Here is a 25,764-nt window from a genome sequence, read left to right on the forward strand (position 1 = left end):
CCCACAGAAGACAGAGGCCCTGTTCTTCTATGACAGGGCCTTGGGGCGGCCTCCCCCTACCCAAATCTGGGTAAGGGAGGTCCGTGTCCGGGTAGGGACCCAGATGAAATATCTGGGCCTCATCCTGGATGGCCTTTGGGGGTTTGAGCAGCATTTTGCTGGAATAACCCCCAAAGCGGATAGGATGGCGAATGCGTTGGGTCGCCTCCTTCCGAACTTGGGTGGTCCGAGGAATAGAGTCAGAAGACTCTACGCGAACGTCGTGCAGTCGGTGTTCCTTTATGGGGCACCGGCGTGGGCCGACAGGGTCGTGGCCAGCCGACGAATAAAGGCGATGCTACATCGCCCGCAATGCCGGCTGGCCATTAGGCTAATAAGGGCCTACTGCACGACGTCGTTCGCGGCGGCCACGGCTCTGGCGGGCCTCCTCCCGGTCGAGTTCCTGGCAAACTCGTACGCCGAAGTATACCGGCGTACGAGGGATCCGGACCGACACGGGAGCGCCCGCCTCCTACCACAAGCCGTGGCCAGGATAAGGAAGGATGCCCGCCAAAGAGCCATGGAGGCGTGGCAGGCCTCTTTAATTGGCTCCACGGCGGGCAGATGGACCACCCAGGCCATCCAACCCTGTCTCCCGGAATGGGCGGACAGGAGGGGACACGGTATCGGGTTCCACCTCACGCAGGTACTCACCGGGCACGGATGCTTCGGTGACTACCTGTGTAGGATCGGCAAAGAGTATACGACCGAGTGTCACCACTGTGCGGTCGGTCGGGACTCGGCGCGGCACACTCTCGAGGAGTGTGAAGCGTGGGAGGAAGAGCGTCGAGTTCTGACCGCAGTGGTCGGCGGAGACCTCTCCCTGCCGGCATTGGTGAGAGCAATGCTGGAGGGAGAGGACAAATGGAGGACCGTCTCCTCCTTCTGTGACAGAGTCATGTTGCAGAAGGAGGAGGCGGAGAGAGAGAGAGAAGAGGGGTGGCGGTGGGGGGGGGGAGGGGATAACGCTCCTCCTCAGCCGCCGCCGACACAACCCCCCCCCGCCCTTAAGGGGGCAGGTAACAACAGGGTCTTTCCGGGTGGTGACGTTCACCAAAACCCCGGGGGGGATCTCCCTGGGAAGGGTCCCTTCTTCTTCTGGGACCCTCCCAACTTGGAAGGCCGGAGGGAGAAGGAAAAACTCCTAGGGAATTCTAGAAGTTATATCTCTCCCCCCCTCCGACGGGGGGTCAGTTGGGAGCGGAGGCTCCCGACTAGCCTCAGCCCCCCACCAAACACGGGAGGGCGGGGAAAGGTTGCGGTAGCCCGGCCTTTTCCGGAAAAGAGGGCAATAACGAGAAGGAGGGGGGAAATAAAAATTTTCCTCCTCCTCCGCGAAGAGACCGGAAAACGGTCAGACCTGAGGGGGGGTGAGATGAATACCGCTGGTGATGGCCTCACCCTCCCTCTACATGGTCTAGGAAGGCTACCGGCAAGGGTTTTAGTGGGTATGCCTGGAACTTATTCCCAGGAGACTCCCACATAACCCACGGGATTCCCCCCGAAACCCGTGGGTATCCATAAAGAATTTTTCCTGCCTCACCAAAAGAAAAAAAAGAGCACAAAGAATGAAAGTACAACTAATAGTATTGAAAAACAAATTATTCAAATTATTTTTGAATTTCAAGATAATGTATTGATGACTGCAGTAAAAAATTTACCAGTGTGTGCAGTACAAGATTGTTGTTTTAATACGATTAATAAACTCAGCAAAAATGTTGAAGAAATTTGTGTGAAAACTAAAGACTGGTATGCTAACTGGATACAAGAAAGAAGATATAGGATAACAGGTTCTACTTGTTATGAATTCTTTACATATACGAACAATAAAAATGCAGACTGGAATAAGAAGTGTGATAATATTTTAAAGCCAAAAAATTTTAAAACAGAGTTTACTGAATACGGAAAAAAGTTTGAGGCAGAAGCACGCAGAGCCTTTGCAAAAGGTACAAATTCTGAAGTAGTCGAAATTGGATTGGTTATCTCAAGACTCAATCCATGGTTGGCCTATTCACCGGATGGAATTATTGTTAAAAGTGACAAACCAGTTGCTTTATTAGAAATAAAGTGCCCATTTATTGGCAAAACTGCAAATATTGAAAACACCGTGAATAGTCTAATAAATAAGTGCTTACAGAAAAAAAAAGAAAATATTGTCTTAAAAGAAAAGCATTGGTATTACGGACAAGTACAATTAGGCATGGCAGTGTTAAATTTAAATTTAACATATTTTGTCATTTATTCTAGTTTTGACAAGCAATATTTTACTTTAAGTGTTGAAAGAAACGATAATTTTATTTTTTTAATGTTACATAAATTAAAAGAAGTTTATTATAGTGTAATGTTACATAAGGTTTGTTTATTAAAAAAAGAATATGATAAGGATAGTCAATAAGTATAAAAAAACAATTAAAAGTTCTAAAATATTTATTCTAGTTAGTTTTATCTAGTTTTGATAAAAAATGTTTCATTTAAGAAGTTTAAAGAAAAAATAATTTTATTTTTTTAATGTTAAGTGAGATTGTTTCTTACATGAAAAAAGAATGCAATAAAAAAAGTAGTCAATCGCTTAGGAGCATTGGAAAATAAGTATAAATAAGTATATTACTTTTAAGAAATATTTTTATTTTTATAATATGTAAAGAAAGTTTATATCAAAATAAAGTTTAATTTTGTAAATTAAACACAACGTTTATTTTTTGACAAATGCTAAATGAATACAATTTTACATTTTCATAAATTTTGAATCACTTAGAATTGGTGAAGACATATTAATTGTTGCACAAATAATTATGAAAATATCTTCTATAATAGGCACCAATGCTACAGGCATTACTGATCCAAGAATTTTAAAAGTCTTGATACGCTAGTTGGATCTTTCAATGTGAACTCGAGCTTTAGCTATTTTAGCTGTTAAATTAGACTCTTCTTTACTAAACTGTTTTTTATCTTTTAAAAACGGAGGTCTTACACATTTCCAGCCATTTACTTCACACACTTCATCAATTAAGAATCCTCGATCAACCATTATTGCATCACCACGTTCTAGCAAGTGAATCAGATCACTTTGCTGAAATATTGGTGAATCCGTTGCTCGTCCTCCATAAGGTTTGCTGACAAATGTTATATTGCCTGCTGGTGAAACACCGGTCATTATTTTACACGTTTGTGCACTTTTATAGTAAGAGTAGGTTAAAATCTGGCAACAAAGTTGTGCAGGTCTTTGAATAAACACTTCAGTACAGTCCAAAACAACTCGAACATTCTCAAAAGATTCAAAACACTCAGGAATGTTTCTGCGTATCTCCTCTCTTGATGGCCATGGTATTGCTGCTTTTAAACAAGTGCTTAACATCTTCACAGTGTTATAAAATATACATTGGCAATGTTTTGCTGAGTAACATTTAAATATTAATGCTAGGAAACTGTATGATAAATTTTGTTTTAATTTAATAAATGTCATGATTACTCTTTCTTTTAAAGTCAATTTCATGTTTCTTTCTTTATCATCTTTGACATGAGCTACTATTTTTACAATTGTATTAAGCACTTGAAAAGATTCTATACCTGTTGCAGTGCTTAATTCACTGTCAGTTGTTATACTATCACAAAACTTTGGTTTTTGAATATCTATCACATTCACTTGCACTTCAACATCTTTAAATGAAGGAGCAGGAAAATTTTTTGTTATACATGATTGTATTTTCACTTCTTCGTTATTTTCTCTGTTTTGATATTCATTATTAATTTCATTTTCATTATCTTCATGTATGTCTATATTTACTTTCACTGAATTTATTTCAGAAGATGGTTGATCTATCACTGATTCATTTGTTGTTGATGTTAATAATGATGATGACGATGATGCTGTTGCTGTGCTTCTCTTTAACCTTCTTTCCAATCTTGCTTGGTTTGTTTCTATCTTTTTTTTATTTGTTCCTGGCAAATTGCAGGAAGGAACTGCTGTGTTTTTTAAACGTCACGAAACATTATTTATTTTTAAAGCAATTTTTCACGCTTTTAATTTATTCATTTGTTCCAATTTGTCAAACGAATTTGTTATGTTAACGACGCGTTCATTCGGCTTTGGAAATATGTGGAAACAAAGCTCTAAATTTTTACTTGCTTTACTGTTACAATCTCTCACTGCACAATAATCAAAATTTTTCTTTTTTTCACGTATGGGAAAAATTGCACCCTCCATAATGTTTCTTACAGTTGCTTACAGTAATCCAAATGTACTTTACAGTAATTACATGCAAGCATTGAGTATTTCTACTTTTCGGCAGTAGACGGCGCCACCAAGAATGTCAGATCCCAATATGCGTACTGAAGTGTGAGAATATGGCGGTCCCATTGGCGGTGGTCGCGCCCGACGAATTGACCAATCATCGTCTTAACCGTCTTATTCGTCCTCTCAACCGGATTACATTGTGGCGTATATATCGGCGTCGTGCGGTGCTTTATCCCGAAAGATTTTAACAGGCCGTTAAACTGGCGGGACACGAACTGCTTCCCGTTGTCCGATATGACAAGCTCGGGGCAGCCGTGCCGGTATATGATTCGCTCGGTTATCGCTTTGCATATGGCCTTGTTTGTGGCCTTGCACAGGGGTTGTAACTCAACCCATTTAGTAAACCGATCTTGTAACACAAAAAGCCATGAGTGGCCGCTCGTGGAGTGGGGTAGCGGCAGTGTTGCTAGACGGGACGCTTTTTCTCGCGCATGCGCAGCGCTGCAGCTATGAATCCAGCGGTGTATACGGCTTATAGTGTTGGGTGCTGGCGCGAAAAGTTAGACGTTTGACAGACTACAGGAGAAGGTTAGGTGAGTACATGTAAAAAATAATAATATTTATATCATATATATATTTATATGTATTTTTTGTTACGCGAAATATGGATAATTCAAAAGGAGCCATTAAAAAGACGCATATTAAAAATTTTAAAAATTCTTGGTTAGCTGACGATTTATTTAAAGGATGGCTGGCTCCTCATTCTATGGAAAATAAGGCAATTTGTAACTTGTGCAATATTACCATTAGATGCTGTAAATCAGATTTAATACGGCATTCACAAAGGCCTAAACATATTAAAAATTGTGACAGTAATTCTCAAATAAGTTAAAGCCAAAGCCAACATTCCAAAAATTCTCATATTGAAAACGTTAAGCGAGCCGAAATTAAATTAGCAGCTTTTTATTCTGAACATAATGTTGCTCTTTATACCACAGATCACTTAGTTCCTTTGTTAAAAGACATTTGTATAGATTCTTCAATCGTGCAAGATCTTTCACTGGCTCGATCAAAGTGCACCAATATTATTAAAGAAGTTCTTGCAAAGCGGGAAATTGAGAAAATTGTTAACATTTTACAGGATCAAAAATTTTCAATTTTAATAGATGAAAGCACGGATATTGGAGATACTAAAATTTTATGCGTTCTTGTTCAATTTTTTTCTCCGTTAAAAAAAAAGTTAAAACACAACTATTAGAATTATTAGAATTAAATGCTGCAGATTGCTCTGCAAATAGTATTTTTGAATTATTTAAAAAACTTTTACAAAAATATGAAATACCTATTACAAATATAGTTGGAATGGCAAGTGATAATGCATCCGTTATGATTGGATGTAATAATTCATTTTTTTCTCGTTTGCATTCCAAAATTCCGGGAATAGTTATGTTAAATTGTATTTGCCATTCTTCCGCGATTGTAGCTAGTAAAGCCTGCGAAAAATTGCCACAATCTTGTGAAAATTTAATTAGAGCGGTTGCAACTTATATATCAGGCAGTGCAAAGAGATGTACGATTTTAAAAGAATTTCAAGATTTTTTTGATATTGAGAAAAATAAGATATTAAAATTAGCTAATACAAAATGGCTCGTTTTGCATAAATGTGTGGTTAGGCTTCTCAAAAATTGGGAAGCTTTAAAACATTATTTCACATTAGCTATGAATGAATAATTTATTGTTCCCCTTAGGGTTACAAGCTTTTCTTCTCGCCATACATTTCCTTACATCTATACTTAGTCTATACTTAGTCTATCCTTAATCCTATCTTAACCTAACCGCCTTTTGGAGCAGGAGCGTGAGCCATATGTGCCCACCCTCCTCCTCCCCTACCTATACACACACACATCTCGCCTCTGGGACTTCCGTTTCCATTGCTTTGTACATCTTTTATGTCCAACTACTTCGCCCCTTTTCCCTCCCTCTCTCTCTCTCTCTTTCTCTCTCTCACTCTCTCACTCTCTCTCTCTCTCTCTTTCTCTCTCTCTCTCTCTCTCTCTCTCCCTTTTTCTCTCTCTCTTTCCTTTTTCCTCTCTCTCTCTTTCCTTTTTTCTTTCATGCATCTTTCTCTCCTTCACACATTCTCTCTTTCTTCTCCATATTTCCTTCCCTTTCCTCCTTCCCCTTTCTTTCTCTCTCTATCTCTTTCATCCACCGTTCCCCTTCTCCCTCCTCTCCTAATACCCAGCCTACCGCCTCCTGCCAGCTTCCTCCTCCTTCCTTCCACTCTCTACACTCCTCCCATACGTGTTCCCATGTTTCCCTCTCTCCTCCACATAATCTGCATCTCCTTTTTTCCTCCTCCTCCCAGTACCTTCCCTCCCTTACTTCATTCCCCAACCTGAATCTTGCCACTCTCTTCCATCTGCTTTCACCCCATCCTTTTTTTAGATAATCCGGTATCCCTTCCCCTTTTACTTCCTTGTACCATCTACTAAACCTCGATTCACTTATCTTTTCCCTTCTTTCCTTTCTCTGTTTCTCCTTGTCCCTCCTCTCTAATTCCTCATACCTCGCCTCTCCCTTCTCTTTCTTCTTCTCCACCTCCTCAATTGATATCTCCCTTTCCTCTAAGAACTTCCTCCTTTCTTCCTCCCATTCCGATCTCACTCTTCCCTCTTTGAATCTCTCTTTCATCTCCTCCCTACATTCCCTCGCTATCTCACTTCCCCTCCCCTCATCTAATCTTTTTTCAAACCCCCACGCCCTCCTTCCCGCTCTTCCCCTTAGTTTCTCCCTTTGTAGTTCCTCTCTCACCAAGTATCCTGGCGTCCTTGCCTCTACTCCCAGTACCCATCTTAAATATCTCTCCTCTGCCCTTTCCATTTCCTCTCTCTCCTTCCACCCCCATATCTCTACCCCATACCCCATCACCGTCCATACCAATTTATCAAATAACCATAACCTTCTCCCCCAATCCTTCCCGAATCTTCTTTTCCCTATCCCCCCTACCTGCCCCCTCACCGTTGTCGCTTTTCTCACCCTCTCCCTGATCTGTGCCCCCTGCCCTCCGTTTCTCTGTATTATGTATCCCAGATATCTAAACTCCTTCACCTCCTCAATTATCTTCCCTTTCCATCTCCATACCTTTTTCCTCCATCTCCCTCCCCCCTTTCTAAACCTCATGATCTTCGTCTTTTCGGTGTTCAGCTCTAAATTCTTCCTGTCCAAATATCTTTCTAACCTTTCCATCATGCCCTTCATCTCCTCCTCCTCCTCTGCTATCAAAACCATGTCGTCTGCATATGCTAAGGAGTATATCTTGCGCCCTCTTAACTTTACTCCTCCCCATTTCACTTTCCCCATTTCCTCCTCTATATCTGCTAACATTACATTAAAGATTAGTGAGCTCAATGGGCACCCCTGCCTCACTCCTCTCGCCGTCCAAAAGTTCCCCCCCTCCTCCCCTCCTACCCTTACTTTACTTTTCGTCTCCTTCAACACCTCCTCCACTCTTTCCACCAACCCTTCCCTTACCCCTCTCTCTCTCATTGCCCCCACTAATATTCCCCTATCCACCGAGTCGAATGCTGCCTTTAAATCTATAAACAGCGCCGTCATTTTTCCTTTCTTTTTTCCCAGCTGTCTGTTCACTAAATAATTTAAAACATATATATTGTCTAATGTCCCCATCCCTTCTCTGAAACCTGTCTGACTCTGTGGTACTATTCCCTTTTCTTCCACTTCCCTCCTTAGCCTCTCTGCCAACGTTATTGTATATATCTTGTAACATGAACTCATTAATGTCACCCCTCTGTAATCTTCCACTTTCTCTCCCTCTCCTTTCTTTCTGATCGGCACCACTACTCCCTCCTTCCATTTCTCCGGCCATCCCTCCCCCCTCCATACCCTGTTACACCAGCTCCAGACCCACTCTTCCACTTCTTCCCCTCCATATTTCCATGCTTCTCCTGGTATCCCGTCCACTCCCATTGCCTTCCCATTTCTTAGTTTTTTTATCGCCTCCTTTATTTCCTTTCTGCTGATCTCTTCTTCCTCCTCTCCCTCCCCTCCTTTCTTCCTTTCTCCCCTCTTTACTACTTTTCCTTCTGTCCCCCCCAGTAGCCTCATGAAGTACTCTTTCCACTCCTCCATTCCTATCCCATCATTTATCCTAGTTCTTCTTTTCCTTTCTCTATTTACTATTTCCCATATCTCATTCTCCCTTTTTACTTCCCTTGCTCTTTTTTCCCATCTTTCATTTTCCTCTTTCTTTTTCCTTTCACACGTTTCCTTATATTCCTTCTTCTTCTCTTTATACTCTTTCCCTTCTCCTCCTTTTCTTCTCCATCCTCTTAACTCCCTTCTTGCCTCCTTCTTCTTTTCCTCACATTCTCTGTCCCACCATCCCCTCCTCTTCCCCTCCTCTTTCCCCACGTCCCGCTCCACTTCCTTTATCGCCTCTTTCATCTTCCTCTCCATCCCTTCCCATTCTACCCTCATTTCTTCTTCCCCCGATTTTAACCCTTCCATCCTTTGTTTGAACTTTTTACACCCCTCCTCATTCCATACTCTTCTCCATATTTTTCCTTTTTCCCTACTCTCGTTCCTCTTCCTTTTTTGTCTTTGTCCCTCTCCCTTAACCCATACCTCCACTGGCTGGTGGTCTGACTCTATGTTGTCTCCTATCCTTAGCCTTTTTATCTTCCCCCTCGTATCCTCATCTGCTATTACGTAGTCTATTACCGTATTCCCTTTTCCTCCTGTGAACGTGTACTCCCCCTCCTCCTCACCCTCTATGCATCCATTCAGTATTCCCCATCCTCTTTCCTCCAAGAACTCCACCATCACCTTCCCCTCCCTATTCATCTTCCTATCCTTCGATTTCCTTCTCCTTCCCTCCCCCTCCCCTCCTCCTTCCTCTCCCTCTTTCCCTATCTCTATACCTCCTCCCTCCTCCCCTGTTCTCGCATTAAAGTCCCCCCCAATTATTGTACTCACTTCTACCTCCTTCTCCCCTACCCACTGTTCCATGCTCTGTAACATCTCCTCCATATTCCCATTAACGTATACCCCCACCACCCTCCATTTATGTTTTCCTTTTTTTATCCTTCCCACTATTATCCCTTCTCTCTCCGTCACTATTTTCCTCCCTTTGTCCAACATCTCTTTTCTTATCCCCATTACCATCCCTCCCATCGCCCTTCCTTTTTTATTTTTTCTTTCCGCCATTTGTACTCCCCACTCGTATCCTCTTGGTAACTTTTCTTTCACCCTTTCCCACCCTTTTTTATCCATCCATGTTTCTATCAGTACTATTACATCCCATTTCTTTAGTCCCTCCCAGAATTCTTTATCCTTATTTCCCACCCCTGCCACATTCCAGAAGGCTATTCTCCACTCCCTTTCCCTCCCGTCCTCTCGCCTCACCTTTCCGTCCCTTTCCCTTCTCTCTTCTATCCCATGCTTCCCTCCCTCCCCAATCTCCCTTCCCCCTGCCCCCCTACTTTTGTGCACCCTTTCCCGTCTCTTAGCACCTCCTCCTCCTCATCCCACTTCCACCATTGCCCATTTATTCTTACTCTCCCATATCCTATCCATACACTTTTCCCTTTCCTTTCCTCTTCCCTGGCTATCTCCTCCAATTTCTATCTCATCCTCCTTTCTTTCCATGTCCAGTCCTCTACTATTTTTTCCTTTCTACCCTTAAGCATTTTCTTTCTCTCCCATATCTCCTTCCTTTTCTCATCATTCTCCAGCCTTATCCCCACTATCTCTCTTCCTTTTTCTCTATCCTCCGCTATCCTCCATATCTCTTCTATCTTTACCTTCGCTTCTATAACCTTCATTAATTCTTCTACCGCTTCTTTCCTTTTCCCTTCCCTTACCTCTATTCCTTTTATTACCAAATTCCTTCTCCTCTCTTCCCTCTCTTTCCTTTCCATCCTCCTTTCTATCTCTTTTATTCTTATTTCTATTTTTCCTCCTTCTCCCTTCCCTTCTTTCCTTCCTCCTTCCCTCTCATTCTCTCCGTCTCTCTCTATCTCTTCTATTCTCCTTTCCAATCCCTTTATATGCCTTTTCATTTTCTCTCTCTCCTCCCTCCACCCCTCCTCCTTATCTCTAATCTCTTTCATTTCCTTCCTTATGTCTATTATTCCCTCCTTCACTTCTTCCTTCATCTGTCTCATTTCTTCCTTCCACTCCTCCAACCCCATCCTCATCACCTCCTTCATTACCCCCTCCATCTCCCTTTTCCATTTCCTCATCTCCTCCTCTCCCTTCTCTATCCCCTTCTGCTCTCCTTCTTTCTTTCCCTCTTCTTTCCCCGGTGACCTCGTTATCTTCTTACTTTTACTAAATATGCCTTTCTCCTCCCCTTCCCCTTTTCCCATGCCTCTTCCCTCTTCCTCTTCCACATCTCCTCTATACACCCATAACTTCCGCGTCTAACTCTCCCCCCTCTCGCTTCTCTTAATCTCTCTTCCATTTCCAATTCCAATTTCCTTTCCATCCCGCTATGTCGCCACCTATCACCCTCACCTATTACCTTCTATCTTCTATGTGCTCCTCGCTCTTTCTCTTAATCCCGATCGTGTCCGTCTCTATATCCTATGTTCTATGCCTATCTATATAACTTCTTTTCCCTTGCCCTTTCCCTTTCTCTCTTTCACACCCTGCGCTCCCCCCACTCACACCCACTCTCTCTCACCTCCACTCTCTCCTCCACTCGTTCTCACTCCTCCTTTCGCTCTCCTCTCGCTTCCCACGTCACTCCAAAAATTTCTCTCCACGCCACGTGTCGCACTCTATCGCACCAGAAACAGAAGTCCCACATTAGCTATTCATGAAGACAAATTAAGATCTGCGGAACTAATTTTAACAGATTTAAATAATAATAATATTAAATCATATTTATTATTTTTGAAATACTCATTAAATTTTTTTAATACTTTCAATGCTCTTTTTCAAGGACGACAAATTTTAATTCATATTTTATTTGAAGAGTCTCAAAAAATTATTCGGCAAATTGCTCAAAATTTCATTAAGCCTGAGGCTTTGGAAAATATCATCTTTTTAGATATTGACAATGAGAATTACATACAAGATCTAAATGACATATATGTAGGGCCCGAATGTAAAAGCTTTTTAGCAACACAATCTTTAGAATGCGCGGAAGAAATTAGATTAAAATGTTTAGATTTTTATAAAACAGCAGTCCGCGAAATGTTGAAACGTTTACCGTATAAAGATACCTTTTTTTAACAATTAACTTTTTTACATCCGTCTATTGCGCTATTTGATCAAGGCAGAATGAAAATTAGAGATTTAACTTGTATTGCTAATCGTGTTGTAAATATTGATATTACTAACTTAGCTTTCGAGTGGAAAATTCTGCCATCAGTTTTTAACGATACAGAAAAACAGAAGTTAGTTTCTTTAGAAATTGATCAAATGTGGTCAACAATTTTTGAACATACAGATTTAAATGGGGAAAAAGTTTTTCCAAATTTAGAATTATTAGTTCAAACGGTCCTTTCTTTTCCCCATTCAAATGCCGAAGCCGAACGGATTTTTTTTATTGTTACTGATGTAAAAAATAAAAAGCGAAATCGCTTATCAGTTGATACTCTTTCCGCGATTAGCATTGTTCGATCAAGTTTTCAGGCTGAAGGCATTAATTGCATTAATTTTGAAATTGATTCGCGACATTTGGAGTTACATAACTCTCAAAATTTATATACAAAATCTGATTGCAGTTTATCTGATGGTAAATAGCTTAGTTTTTTATTCTAGTCGTTATAATAGCTTTGTCATTTTTCTTTATTTTTTCAAATTTTATTTAATTTTTAATGCATAAAAACGCGATTTTTTTCTTTATATTTGTCATAGAATTTTTTTTATATTTACAATATTGTTAGTATAGTTTCATTTTAACACATTTCTTTCAGCATATTAATACACATTTTTTTCAGCATTATTAGTACCCGCATAATGTGCAATTTTTATTTTAATTAATATTTTTATTAATATTATTTTTATTTTTATCATTCATTATTTATTATTTATTTTATAATAATTGATAAAAAAATTATTTTTGTTTTATTGTAGAATTAGATCTTAAAATTAGTTGTACAAAATATGTTATTTTTAATTTAAAAAAATATGTGATTTTATTTGTGATAATTATTGTGATATTATCAATGTAAATACTTTTATTTTCTAATGTTACATATGTTAATACTTTTATTTTCTGATGTTATATATGTTAATACTTTTATTTTATGAATACTGGTAAGGTTTTTAGCAGTTTTTCCTTATCCTTGCAACAAATGTTGGTATTCTTTGTAATTCTGCCAAATAAAATATTTTATTGTTATTAAAATGTTATTAACAATTATTTAAACATCCTTTCCTTTTTTAGCTTATTTTTTATTAATATTATTAATTATTTTATTATTATAAAAATAAACATAATATTTACATGCGTTTAATTTATTATTATTTTATTACTTTTTATCACTTTTTAACGATAAACAAAATTTTCTAATAATTTTTTAATAGAAGGGTCTACAAGTGCCCTTTTTTTTCTTCAATTAGTACACCGTTGAGGCCGATTCTCAAGTGCGTTCGTGAAAAAAAGCGTCCCGTCTAGCAACACTGGGTAGCGGCCCCCTAGGGGTGTGATCCACTAGATGTTGCATATGCTTCGAAACACAGATGTCTATACTAGTACTAGATCGCTAACTTTAGGCTTTGACGTATGGAAAAACTGAGGCTGGCAGGATTTCCGGTTTCGGCCATGACACTCAACAACAAAATGGCCGCTCAACAACTGCTCAACAACTGCTCAACAACTGCTCGGCATCTTTCAAGAATTTTTACAATATTATCAATTTGCATCACCACGCCGGGTATGACATGTGCATACGCACGTACAGATATACACATAACACACGCATTGTCGCCATTTTGTTGTAGGGTGTCATGGTAGAAACTGGAAATCCTGCTGGCCTCAGCTTTTTTGACGAAGTTAGCGATCTAGTACTAGTATAGACATCTGTGCTGCGAAACGTTTACGGTACGATCCACTAGACGCTTCGAAGCGTTTTCATAGCAGTTATGACGTCATAAATACGTCACGGATGTTCGCTTCGAGGCCGCGGTCCGAATCGTGTTTTCAGCACTACTAACGCTCACGGCATTAATGGTCGGTCCGAATGAGAAAGCACGCTATTGATAGTTCGTTTCGGACCAGTCATAAGCTCGTAAATTTGTTACAGTAAAAAACATAACCTGAAAGACAAATGGATAGTGTTCTGTGTGCATGTATCAAATAGAAAAATAAAAAAAAAAGAAAAATGGAACTAAATGAAAAAATAACATTGCTGCAGTTTATTGAATTTTCTTTTGAAAGCGAGGATGAAGATGATGACGACTTGGAATTTGTAATGAATATGTCTTCAAGTAGTGACGAGAACGAAGAAGAAGTAAGAAACCGTATCACTATTGTAGACTTGATTCTAAATACAAAAAAAAGTGAAATGCAAATTAGACCTCGCATCAAAGACTATGTGGAAAAAATTATTCTCAATTACACCGCTGAGGAATTTAAATCGCATTTTAGGTATGGCTGACCATTGTTTAAAGAAACATTGTAGTATCATAAAATTTTCAGTTTAAAGTAATTGTTAATATTTACATTCTGAAATTTCAAATTTCCTTTATTTACAGATTGTGGCCTACAACTTTTGAATTTCTATTGGAATTAATAGGACCTACGTTAAGCGCCACTAAATCAATTAGTGGCAGAAAACCTTTGGCAGCGCAAAAACAACTTCTAATAGCTTTGTGGATGATGGCAACACCAGACTCCTACAGGTATAGTAACATCTTAATTATTTGTCAAAACTATAAGCTTTTTTATTTGCTTGTCTCTGGCTTATAGGTCTGTGTGTGTAAAATTTAATATAGGAAAGGCTACAGCAATTCGTACTATGAGAAAAGTTACTTATGCTTTGCACATTCTCGCTCCGCGATTTATTCAGTGGCCTCAAGGTGAAAGAGCAAATAAAGTGATGGAAGAATTTGAAAAAGTTAGTGCATTTCCTAAGATTATAGGAGCCATCGATGGCACTCACATTCGCATAAAAGCTCCACTGGAAGATAAACAATCATATGTGAACCGCAAAGGATATCATTCAATCCATGTGCAAGTAAGAATTTAAAAAATGTCTTTAAGTGATTGGAAGTTCTTATCGTTTAATAATTTGTATTTCACTTTTTTAGGCAGTTTGCACCTCAAAATTGCTTTTTACAAGTGTTTTAGCTGGGAATGTTGGATCAGTGCATGATGCACGTGTTTTTCGGCTCTCTCCTGTCAGACAATATATTACAAATCCACAAATTTATTTTCCTAATGATTCACACATTATTGGAGATGTTGCCTATGGTGTTCATCCTCATATCATGGTGCCTTTTAAAGATAATGGGCATTTAACAGTTAGACAGAAAAATTTTAATTTTTGTTTGTCTTCAGCGAGAATGGCAATTGAGAGAACATTTGGGTTGTGGAAAGGACGATGGAGAAGCATTCTTGATTGTTTGCCTATGATCACCTTAGAAAAAATTCCTGAATACTTATTAGCTACTTGTGTACTACATAATATTTGTATATTAAAAGGAGATTTGATAGATTTTGAGCAAACACATGAAGAAGATGTATCCAGTGAAGCATTAATATCTGATAGAATGGAGGACGGCAATACTAAACGACAAAGAATTATGAATAGTTTGATAATGAGATACCATTGATATTTTCAATCTTATTTAATGTTTCATTGATTGATTAATTAATGTTTTAGTGATAGTTATTTCATTATTTTTGCAGCAAATTATATGATGATTATATGATATGATTAATATTTTTATTGCAAATTATTTTTATCAAATTTATTTTTGTGAGCGCGTATGTTTAAGATTGAATAGAAATAACCTTATTATTTTTGCTATAGATTGTATTAAATATTATATAAATAAATGTCTTATACCAATTTTTGTGTATTTTAGTAATACAAATCTAAATTTTTATTAATTATCGCTTATTAGAATGATAAAAATAAATCAAATTTTAATATTGTAAACAATATTTATTTTCTACACTAATTTATAAAATATAATATCACATTGGTAGAAGAATAAATATCATAGCTTATTATTATTTAACTAGAAGCTGAAAATAATAGTGATGTATCTATATAAACTTAAATAGTTATACATTAAATAAAAAAATATTTATCTTATTTTCACAAAAAAAAATTGATTTCACATATTACGCCCATATTGACATTTTCTAAGTTTAAAATGAGCTTTAATATAAAAATTAAAAAACATAAAATTATATTATTAATACAGTATCACTAAAATAAAACAAGTGATGAGATTAATAAGAATAACTGTAATATATTATTCCAAAGAATGCTCATCAGGATAGGCAAATCTTTAAGCTATTAATTCCAAAGCTAACTTTAACTTTTATATTTAAAAAAATAATATTTAATTTATTAATTAATAGTCAATTCATAGACTAGAAAATCTTCAGTTATAATTAGACAAACTATTATGTATGCAAATAATAAAATGAAAAAGATAATAGATATTCAAGTAAACAATTTTTCTTAAGCTCTATAAGACTACCAAAATTACTACATTGCAGGTACAGAGAGTATCCATGAAAAATAAAAATAATAGAACTCTTGGAAATAAAAACTACACAAATTGCATTAAAATACTAAAGAAAACAGTTGTCCAATTATTTCTTGGTGATAGCTTCAAACAACTTCTGCATTATTTTAATTTTTTCCTGATGCTGTCTTTCTCGTTGATCTTTTAAGTCCTGAAACAATGCTTCTTTGGCTTGCCTTTTTTTCTCCCTTTCTGCTCTTTCTTCTTTCATATCTAAGATAAAGTTGTTTATAATAGTCTCAATCTTCCGTTTATTGGATTTCCCTTCATTATTTTTACAATTTTTTGAAGAAGATTCCAGTAGGATTGCTTCTTCATTCGATGTAGATGGTCCAGCTTCAGTGGCAATAGCTTTGGGATTTGCCCATCCTGATTTCCCAAAAATTTCGTGCATTCTCTGGAAGAAAACAGAAATATTTTTCAATAAGTTTTAGTCTAATATGATTGAGAAGTATGAAATTTATAATATATTTATTTACTTTTCATATAAATACTTACTTGAAAATATGGCCATGTTTTTCTGTCATTTCCTGATACTGAATTATAATCCAATATTTTTTTGTATGTCTTTTTCAAACCATTTAATTTTGATTGGCATTGTGGTCCAGTCATTGTATATTCAATATTTGTTTTCCTCATATTATCAGCAATGGCTTCCCAAATTTTATTATGACGTTTTGTGCCTGCTGAAAATTCTTCTTTCCATTCCTCATATTTATCGAGCAGTAGATATACGCACTTGGATGACCATATAAACAATGATTTATCATTTTCTGGAATTATATAAAAATTTTTATGTATAAAGAAGACTTGGAATGAATATAAGAATCATATTGTAGGGGAGCCATTATATTCTTTAGTCATACTCACTTTGATCTTTAGGATTATTATCAAATTCTTGTGGCTCTGGAGATGAAACGTAAGATGCACTGCTTGCAGTTCTTACAGAATCAGTCTCATCGTTTTCATCAATCGAAATTTGACTTTCTTGACTGATAACATTTTCGTTTCTTTTTCTATAAATATTCTTAATAAGACTTGTCATATAATTCAGATCTGGTAATACAAAAAAAAGTTCCTTCTCATCAGCATTAATCAACATAAATCATAGTCATTGACATCAAGCATCAATTATTTGATGTCAATGATCAGAGCTAATTAGTATTAGTAATAGCTATTAGTAGAGCTAATTATCCATACAGCACGAATATCGAAAAGTAGACATCCCGAAGATATCTTTGAGATATGATATCTTCTAAAGGGTTAAGTATAATTTTATTATTAAAATACAAAAATTTATTTGTTTCCTTACCTTTAGTAGCCTTTGCAGCATCTTGTGGCGAAAGTTTTAAGGTCACAGTTTCACCTGTATCTTCTATAAAGACAGGGACGGAGATTAACTGATTTGACATTGTTTCTAACGCGACGACTAATAAATAAATTAATGTGTAGCACGTGTAGCATGTCTGACGTCACACAACCATAATCAGCCATGATGCTCACAGTGCCTCACCTTTCAACTAGGGGCACCGTGAGCACTGTGCGCGTCATAAAACTATGACGTGCTATGATGTCATTATGTCCACGAAGGCACTGCGAGCGTGAATTGGACCGATCGTTAGTGTACTGATAGCGCTGTGAACGTGAATCGGACCGCGGCCCTAGCGTGCTTGAAATGCTTCAGCCGGAGAAGTAGTATGCCTGAAGTGAAATTTTGAATACTTAACAACGCGGGAAGACCAATCGAGAAAAGTGCCAATGGTGACAGTGTTCTTAGATTTGCTATTATTTTGTTATTAATAAATCAATTGAAATTAATATTAAAGCAAAATGACGAGCATACAATTATTAGATATTAATATTGGAATTGTTCACACATTACAAGTTTCCGAAGAAGATGCACAAAAGGCTAATGAAGGTAAAATATATAACATAACCTATATGAGTATAATTGAAAGAGTAAAGAGAAGATTTATAACTTGATATATATCTTTTTAAATCGATTTGTTGTTTGCAACTCAACTTTTAAATAGCCATAAAACATTATTGACTCAGCCAGTTGCCAAACTAGGTAATATTTTATGTATTGTAAATTTTGAAATAGATATTTATGTTACAAATTAACATTAATAATATAAGCTTAGCACTTTTTTTATAATTTTAAATAGAAAAATGTTTAATAAATAATTTATTTTATTGATAGGATCTTCAAATCATGACTCAAGTTATATTACACAGATGGATATACTGGAGTCATCAGTGGAAGAATCTTCAACCTCTTCTGAAGAAAAAGGTATAACATATTATTACTGTGTTTTTACAAAAAGAGAAAAGTTTACTTTAAAACTACAAGAAGATAAAAATATAGTTAACATAATGTGTTGTTTTGTAGGTGTTTTTCATTGGCCACATGAGGCAATTCTTTTACTTCTTACATTATATGCAAAGCATGAGCACCAAATTAAAAGTGGAAAAATATCAATGAAAAAGATTTGGAATATTATTGCTTCTGAATTAAATAAAAAAGGTTATGATGTCACAGATCTGCAATGTAAAAGTAAAATGGCAGGCATGAAAAATACTTACAAGAGTATAAAAGATCACAATGCAAAAAGTGGCAATAATAATAGAAAATGGCAATATTTTAGTGTAAGTATATAATAAATTTATTTAATATGATGTATACTTGTGTTTTTAGTAAATGTATTATATTTTAGTGAAACATATTGTATAACTATTTATGTAATATATATAGTTATGTAATATATGTCTTTTTATGTGATATATATAATTTTTCTGGCATATTGTAGATTATGGATGAACAATTTAATGATAAACCTTGGGTAGCTCCAGTACTTACACTGGACAGCAATAATCCATCTCCACTGAAATCAGAAATTATTAACATTCATTTATTAACATTAACATTAACATCTGAAAAAAGAAGTTCCTCAGATAAGTTTCAGATACCTTCTAAACGTAAGTATCACAATTACTATATTCAATAAAATGTAGTATAATAAATTTAAATAAACATGATTCTGAAACCGTGTGAGCTTCGGCGGACGCGGAGTAGCTCGCCGGAATCCAGGTTCGGTCGGTTGGGGATATGTCAATAAAATAAATGCTCGTTTATAACAAAGTAAAGAAACAACGTTTATTAATTAAGATGGTGAAATGACTTGCTTCAAATGATCTGCTTCAATGCTCGTGTGTACATGCGAAGCGTGTGCGAAGCGAATTCGAAAGAATATACAAGTAGCGTGAGATAAATGGCAAAGTATCGGTGTGATCGGTAAAATAACAACGGTGAAATAATTATTCAACAACGGTGAAATAATTCTTTAAAGCGGCGTGAAATAATCGTAAAAGTATCGGTGAGATTGGTATAAGCAACGGTGAAATAATTAATAAGCAACAGCGAAATAGTTATTAAAGCGGCGTGAAATAAATACAAAGCAGCGTGAAATAAATCTGAAGTATCGGCAATAGTGAAATAATTATTTAGGCGAACGGTAAAATAATTATTTAAAGAGGCGTGGAATAAATACAAAAAAAACGACGGTGAAATAAATATGAAGGCGACGGTGAAATAATTATTTAAAGCAACGGTGACTGAATTATTAAAGTTCGACGTGAGGCGTCTTGGTGCGAGCAGCGAGAGCGCAAGCGCGGATGATCGTGTCGTAGCGGTTGGTACAACGCAACGCTCGTCGGTGAGTGCGTTCGTGACGGTACCGCGAGTCCGTTCGATCGTAGATCGTGACGGGTCGCTCGACGGCGCGGATTGGTCGACGTAGTTTGCCCGCCGGATGGATCCCGGTGCGCGGTAACGCGAGATTAGGAACAGGACGTCGAGTACGCTCGACGGGAGTACGAGAACGCTCGCACTAGAGGCTTTGAGGCCGAAACTGGTCGGCGGACGTACGAGAACGCTCGTACGAAGGCGCATTTAGAGCGGCGATTCGACTAAGTATAAGGAAATGCCCTGTATACGAAGATCGATGCCCGGAGGAACCGAGTACGCTCGACGGGTATACGAGAACGCTCGTATCGGAGATAGAAACGGTACCGAGGACGCTCGTGTACCTGGAATAAGGCATAGAATCCGAGTACGCTCGGTCAGACTACGAGAACGCTCGCAGCAGGATTGTTCGCTGGCTAGCAGCAAACAGGATCTGGGGAGAAGACGTACAGCCGGGCCTTTTTTATACCCGGCTGGCAGCCGACTGGCTTCGAATCGGCAAACATCGGCGGTTTCGGCGGCGAGCCCCCCACAAAACGGAAATTCGGAACGGTCGGGAGTGGGGGGTTTTCGGCGATTGACCGCCGTTGTTATCGAACAAAAGCTTTATCGGCGCTCAATGCACCACAATGCACCCTTGGTGGGCTACGGACGATGGACGGTCCGTAGCCGTAACGATGCAGCTTGCGGGCTGCACCGTTACAATTCTAATAATTATAGTATATAATTTATATATTTTTGTCTTACGAGTATATAATGTTATTTCCGTAAGGGAATTAGTATTCTGTTACAATAAATATTGCACGTACATAATTACAGGTATTAAGCAGTTTGCCTTGTTGAAAAAAGTAATCACTGTGATAGAAGAAAATATTACTCAGCGTCAAAAAATGCACGAAGAAGCAATGGCTCGGCAAGATAAATTGCTTAACATTCTTGAAAAGATGATTACTAAATAATATGAGAAGAGAAATCGTATTAAATACCAAAGCACCTAATATTAAAAATATTTCTTGTTTTCTTCAGATTTAAGATTGTTACAAAGTAATTTTTGTTAAACCACACGTATATAGATTGGCATAACTTAATCATATAAAATTATTATTTTAAAGCCTATATTTTTATAAGAAGCTCTAAAATGATATTATTTCATGTGTTCAGAGTATTATGTTATTTTGTGTTTTTATTATCAGACTGAAATTTTATTTTATTATAATTTATATAGGTTTATACGTGTGCATAAATAAAAAGTTTTATATTTATAATTTCATATAATAATTTTTATTTCATAGGTCAGTCTTTTTAATAAATGTGATATAATGTGATATGAAATAAAATACTCATATTCATATTAAAATATATAAAAAATATTATAAAGTTATATTTAAATAAACATATTAATAATATATTTTTCAAGTGCGTCTTATTTGTAAATTAGCACATATGTTATTCCGTTTTATTTCTGCAATATTTCTATTATTACATTCGAATCTTTGTAATAATTCTGTTTCTTGAACTTCTTCAACAATGATGCCATCTTGAAATTCCAGTCCATCCTTTTTTAGTAGACAAATATTGTGCAGTACACAACATGCTAATATATGGTAAGGTATAATTTCGATGTCATTCATTGCCAATAATTGTAAAAGACTTCTCCAGCGGCATTTTAAAAGAGCAAATGCTCGTTCAATCACCATTCTACTTGAAGAATGACAATAATTATAATTTTTTGGACGTTGTGTCAAATGTCCATTATCAGTATATGGAGTTAAAAGATGCTGATGCAGTCTGTAAGCAGCATCTCCAATCAAATGTGTATTGTCAGGAAACTTTCCTGCATTATTGATATATTCTTCAATAGGTGATAAGCGGAATAGACGAGCATCATGGACCGAACCTACATTTCCAACATAAATATGTGTGAACAGCCTTCTGTGATTACAAACAGTCTGCAAAGATTAAACAGTTCAATCACATATTCATATTCATTATCAAATTTTATCAGTAGTAAATTATATCAAAATTGTATCAGTAGTAAAGTATAATACACATAATAATAGACAAACTAATCATACTAATACTTAAAAATATTATTTAAACATTACCTGAAGTTGAATTGAATGATGACCTTTTCTATTTACATAGGCCTCTGCATTTTCCTTCGGTGCAGGAATGTTAATGTGAGTGCCGTCTATGGCTCCAATTGTATTAGGAAAATTACTTATACTGGAGAAACCAAACACAATTTCTTCAATGTTATTCCCTGTGGGCCATACTATGTATTGTGACGAAAGCTTGCATAATGCTGCACTAACACGACGCACAGCTCTTATAGCGGTGGCATGACCAACATTAAATCGTTGGATTATAGATCTAAAACAAAATTTTTTTTATTATAGCTACAATACGAATTAATATTATTCATAGTTAATTGTATAATGAAATTAACTGTCATATTTATGAATTTATATCTATATCTATATGAATCTGGAGTCGCAAAACGCCATAAGCTCAATAGAAGCTGCTTTTCTGCAGGTATCATTTCATTCCTTTCAATACTGCGAATAAGTTTCTTTCCAATTTTTCTCAAAATAAATTCAAATGTTGACGGTAGCATTCTAAGTTATAAAAGTGTAATGCAAGTTAATTATACAAAATTATGCATTTTTAGGTATACATTTATAACAGTATATTGTAAGAAAATATATATAATGACAATATACATACCGAAAGTGAGATTGGAACTGCATGCTATTGAGTAAGGGAATTACAAATTCCACATATCCTTCTATTTTGCGAATTTGTTGAGGATTGCTTCTCAAAGCTTCTATTTGATCTATTATTATTTGTAGATCTATATTTTCATCATTATAAATATAATGTAGAGATTCTTGAAAAATTTTGGCTATACAAATTATGGCCACGTTCGTCTCCATATTAATAATCAATACTATTATTAATGTTCATCAATACTGTTATTAATATTAATATTAAGGTTATGTTTTTAATGTCTTCTTAAGACTATTATATTCTTACGCTTTGCATTGATCCACTTGTGTAGCGTTGGCAATGTCAGTAGCGCTAACGGATCACTCTATCGGAAGTATTTGTAGCAAGTTTATTTGAAACATTTGAAGCGTCTAACGGATTGCACCCTAGGTCAATCGTGACTTGCTGCCACGGCGCGGTGACGTTTGCGCGTGGGCGCGTCCGGCAAGCTTGCCTTGGTATGGTTTATGAGCGAGACAATTTTCGCAATTCCGTACGTAGCGGGCGATGTCGCGAAACATCCCGGGCCAGTAATATCGCCTTGTAATACGGTGAATCGTTTTCGCCATGCCTAGATGTCCGGCGGTCGGTTCGTTGTGGAATCGGCGCATGACCCCCTCTCGTTCTGAGCGAGGAAGACAGCGTTTCCACTGCTCGTGTTCGGTGTGATCGCGGAATTCTAGATCATGTCGGAGATGGCGGTAAAGCTTTCCCCCTCGTACGGCGTAGTCGGGATAGCTTTTCGGTTCCTTCTTAATCTTCTTCAAGAGGCCGCGATACCAGCCGCAACTCGCTGATTGGACGGCGCATGCTTCCGGTTCCCGGGAAAATGCGTCGGTAACTTTGTTTAACGCTCCGCGGCGGTATCGAATGTCGAAGCTGTATTGTTGTAGCTCGAAGAGCCAACGCCCGAGTCGGCCGGTGGGAGTCTCTAGGCTCTTCAGCCACCGAAGCGACTGGTGATCGATGATTACCGTGAATGAGTATCCCTCTAGGTAATCCCGCATCCGGCGGATCCCTCAGACGACTACGAGGCATTCTAGCTCGGTCGCGCTGTAATTCTTTTCGGCCGGATTTAACGTGCGGCTTGCGTATGCTATTACCCATTCGCCTTCGGCGAAATCTTGCGTCAGGACGGCCCCGAGACCGTACGCGCTTGCATCTGTTTGTAACACAAACGGCAGCCGGAAGTCGGAGCAGGCGAGCACGGGCGCGGTAACGAGCGCGTTCTTGAGCGCGCTGAAGACGCCCTCTTCCTCCGGTCCCCATTGCCAGCGCGCGTTCTTCCGTGTTAGCTTTGTGAGCGGTGCGGATATAGCAGAGAAATTTTCACGAAACGGCGGTACCACGAGGCCATGCCGAGAAACTGGCGTACTTTGCGAATGGTGGTCGGAGCCGGCCATTGAGATACGGCGCTTAATTTTGCGGGATCCGTGTGGATGCCTTCTCGCGTAATGACGTGGCCGAGGTACGTGAGCTCGGTCCGGCAGAAATGGCATTTTTCGGGGTTTAGGCGTAGTCTTGCTTCCCGAAGACGTCGGAAGACCTCGGCTAGATGCTGCAAGTGTTCACTAAACGTAGCACTTGCAACAATCGCGTCGTCGAGGTAGATAAATACGTTGGGCTCCAGCGAGGAGCCCAACACGGTATCGAGCAACCGCTGAAAGGTCGCTGGGGCGGAGTGCAACCCGAATGGCATCACTTGGAATTACATTAACCCCTTCCCGGGAACGGTGAACGCGGTGATTGACCAGCTTGCGGGTGTTAATGGCACTTGCCAGTACCCGCTCTTGAGGTCGAGTGTGGCCAATGTGGCCGTAATGTGCGGGAGAAGGTACGCGTCGCGCTCGGTTACGGCGTTGACTTTTCGAAAGTCTATACAGAAACAGGGCTTGCCGTCTTTCTTCTTCACAATTACGACCGGCGAGCTCCATGCGCTTTGTGACGGTTCGATCACCCCCTTCCGTTCCATTTCTTCGACGACCTCGTTTATTATGGCTGCGTTCCCATTTCGTCTCACTCAGTGCAGTATCCAGTGGCCGCCATTTTGCTGGATACTGCACTGGAGAAGCGTTCCCAAATTACTGGACTGGCTAGTGGCTAGTGACAGCCTCGCACACATATTAGCTCATAACCTAAATAAAATTGTTAGTTAATATGTAAATAGTGTTGAAGCAATTATTGTTAGTAAAGATTATTATATCGGTAAGTAAATATTTTAATTAGCAATGTATTAATAAGTGTTAGCGTTATTTTTAAATATTATAACGACGATTATACCGATTATTTGCTTGTATAACTTCACATTTAAAAACAATAAATTATTGTATATAATGTTTATTGTATATAATTATTGTACATAATTTTATTTTTTCAGTACACATTGATTTTTTTTATTATTATTATTATCATTATTATTATTATTTATTATTTACATTTCCCGGCCGACGACATTCTGAACGAGGTACGATTGTCACTAGTCAGTCCAGTAATTTGGGAACGCTTCTCCAGTGCAGTATCCAGCAAAATGGCGGCCACTGGATACTGCACTGAGTGAGACAAAATGGGAACGCAGTCAACGCCTTGCATTGGCCGGGTTGCGGGGGCGGTATCGCTGCTTGATTGGCCGCGGGTCAGTTAGTCGGAGGTGATGTTCCACGCGATTGGTGGGTCCGGTGACGTTTTGAAAGAGCGCGAGTTTCCGCTTCAGGAAAGTGTGTAATTGCCGCGTTTCGGCGTCGGTGCGCGGCGTTAGGCCGTCAGATATGGTGCCGGTGCGGCCGGACGTTGGCGCAAGTGTCGGTAATGGTGAGGGCGGAAGAACGACTAGGTAGACCCACAAGTCTACCTCTATCAACATTTCGCTCCCGAGCGCTGAAAAAAACCTGGAAATCGTGGAAGAATTTCCTCCCTCCCAGGCCGATCTCCAGCTTGTAGTTTTCCGTAATAGGGGCAGATCCGCCGTCAGCTACCGTGACCAGTGCTGCCAGAAACAAGCGGCAGCACCACACAAATACAACCGAGAACCGATGACGTCACCCTATCCGTATGAGCTCGACCCGGTCGACCAATGGAAGAGAACGCACGTCTCCCTTCCACCGAGCCGACGCAACAAACGATAAATGCTAAGAAGTAAGTGTTTCTAAGGCAAGTGGCTGGAATATAAAAAATCCCGTGTTCGAGATTTGCTTTTCGTAACTTTCTTTTCTTTTTTCCGCATTTGTTTCTAACAGTG

The 25,764-nt window shown here is 38.3% G+C and overlaps 4 protein-coding genes and 2 pseudogenes across 5 annotated transcripts; 3 read left to right on the forward strand and 3 right to left on the reverse strand.

Moving 5' to 3' along the window:
• Positions 1–1,660: 1,660 nt before the first annotated feature.
• On the forward strand, positions 1,661–2,766 carry LOC105678993 (uncharacterized). The gene has a single exon (XM_012378763.2). The coding sequence runs from the start codon at positions 1,679–1,681 to the stop codon at positions 2,432–2,434; it is 756 nt and encodes a 251-aa protein (XP_012234186.2). The 5' UTR covers positions 1,661–1,678; the 3' UTR covers positions 2,435–2,766.
• Positions 2,767–2,889: 123 nt separating this feature from the next.
• Positions 2,890–4,299, reverse strand: LOC105679000 (uncharacterized; annotated as a pseudogene).
• A 503-nt stretch (positions 4,300–4,802) lies between these two features.
• Positions 4,803–7,546, forward strand: LOC137000617 (zinc finger protein 862-like; annotated as a pseudogene).
• Positions 7,547–13,443: 5,897 nt separating this feature from the next.
• LOC105679556 (putative nuclease HARBI1) lies at positions 13,444–15,101 on the forward strand. The gene is made up of 4 exons (XM_012379633.2): positions 13,444–13,898; positions 14,006–14,152; positions 14,220–14,487; positions 14,561–15,101. Exons 1-4 carry the CDS (start codon positions 13,633–13,635, stop codon positions 15,083–15,085), a joined length of 1,206 nt encoding a protein of 401 aa, XP_012235056.2. The 5' UTR covers positions 13,444–13,632; the 3' UTR covers positions 15,086–15,101.
• A 297-nt stretch (positions 15,102–15,398) lies between these two features.
• On the reverse strand, positions 15,399–17,694 carry LOC105679555 (uncharacterized). 2 transcript variants are annotated; one of them, XR_010890887.1, is made up of 4 exons: positions 17,328–17,691; positions 16,886–17,031; positions 16,514–16,788; positions 15,399–16,412 (listed from the first exon to the last, which is right to left on the reverse strand). XR_010890887.1 is itself a non-coding variant. In XM_012379632.2 (4 exons), the coding sequence occupies exons 1-4, from the start codon at positions 17,425–17,427 to the stop codon at positions 16,083–16,085; spliced, it is 891 nt and encodes a 296-aa protein (XP_012235055.2). In that variant the 5' UTR covers positions 17,428–17,694; the 3' UTR covers positions 15,399–16,082. The 2 variants fall into 2 exon arrangements, 1 of the variants encoding a protein (XP_012235055.2); XM_012379632.2 differs by having other exon boundaries at positions 16,886–17,071; positions 17,328–17,694.
• Positions 17,695–21,172: 3,478 nt separating this feature from the next.
• On the reverse strand, positions 21,173–22,696 carry LOC105679554 (putative nuclease HARBI1). Its single transcript, XM_012379631.2, has 4 exons — positions 22,488–22,696; positions 22,241–22,378; positions 21,866–22,136; positions 21,173–21,709 (listed from the first exon to the last, which is right to left on the reverse strand). The coding sequence occupies exons 1-4, from the start codon at positions 22,694–22,696 to the stop codon at positions 21,173–21,175; spliced, it is 1,155 nt and encodes a 384-aa protein (XP_012235054.2).
• Between the last annotated feature and the right edge of the window lie 3,068 nt (positions 22,697–25,764).

Source organism: Linepithema humile, chromosome 6 (assembly GCF_040581485.1).
Source record: "Linepithema humile isolate Giens D197 chromosome 6, Lhum_UNIL_v1.0, whole genome shotgun sequence".
Taxonomy (NCBI): Eukaryota; Metazoa; Arthropoda; class Insecta; order Hymenoptera; family Formicidae; genus Linepithema; species Linepithema humile.

What these genes read in the sequence shown, in the direction of transcription:
- LOC105678993 (XM_012378763.2), top strand. Translation starts at nt 1,679, where the DNA reads ATGACTGCAGTAAAAAATTTACCAGTGTGTGCAGTACAAGATTGTTGT.
- LOC105679556 (XM_012379633.2), top strand. Translation starts at nt 13,633, where the DNA reads ATGGAACTAAATGAAAAAATAACATTGCTGCAGTTTATTGAATTTTCT. An exon ending in GAATTTAAATCGCATTTTAG is followed by an intron (nt 13,899 to 14,005) that starts GTATGGCTGACC and finishes CTTTATTTACAG; the next exon opens with ATTGTGGCCTACAACTTTTG. An exon ending in GCAACACCAGACTCCTACAG is followed by an intron (nt 14,153 to 14,219) that starts GTATAGTAACAT and finishes TCTGGCTTATAG; the next exon opens with GTCTGTGTGTGTAAAATTTA.
- LOC105679555 (XM_012379632.2), bottom strand. Translation starts at nt 17,427, where the DNA reads ATGTCAAATCAGTTAATCTCCGTCCCTGTCTTTATAGAAGATACAGGT. An exon ending in TGCTGCAAAGGCTACTAAAG is followed by an intron (nt 17,072 to 17,327) that starts GTAAGGAAACAA and finishes TTGTATTACCAG; the next exon opens with ATCTGAATTATATGACAAGT. An exon ending in AAACATGGCCATATTTTCAA is followed by an intron (nt 16,413 to 16,513) that starts GTAAGTATTTAT and finishes GTTTTCTTCCAG; the next exon opens with AGAATGCACGAAATTTTTGG.
- LOC105679554 (XM_012379631.2), bottom strand. Translation starts at nt 22,696, where the DNA reads ATGGAGACGAACGTGGCCATAATTTGTATAGCCAAAATTTTTCAAGAA. An exon ending in TTTGCGACTCCAGATTCATA is followed by an intron (nt 22,137 to 22,240) that starts TAGATATAGATA and finishes AAAATTTTGTTT; the next exon opens with TAGATCTATAATCCAACGAT. An exon ending in ATCATTCAATTCAACTTCAG is followed by an intron (nt 21,710 to 21,865) that starts GTAATGTTTAAA and finishes TAATCTTTGCAG; the next exon opens with ACTGTTTGTAATCACAGAAG.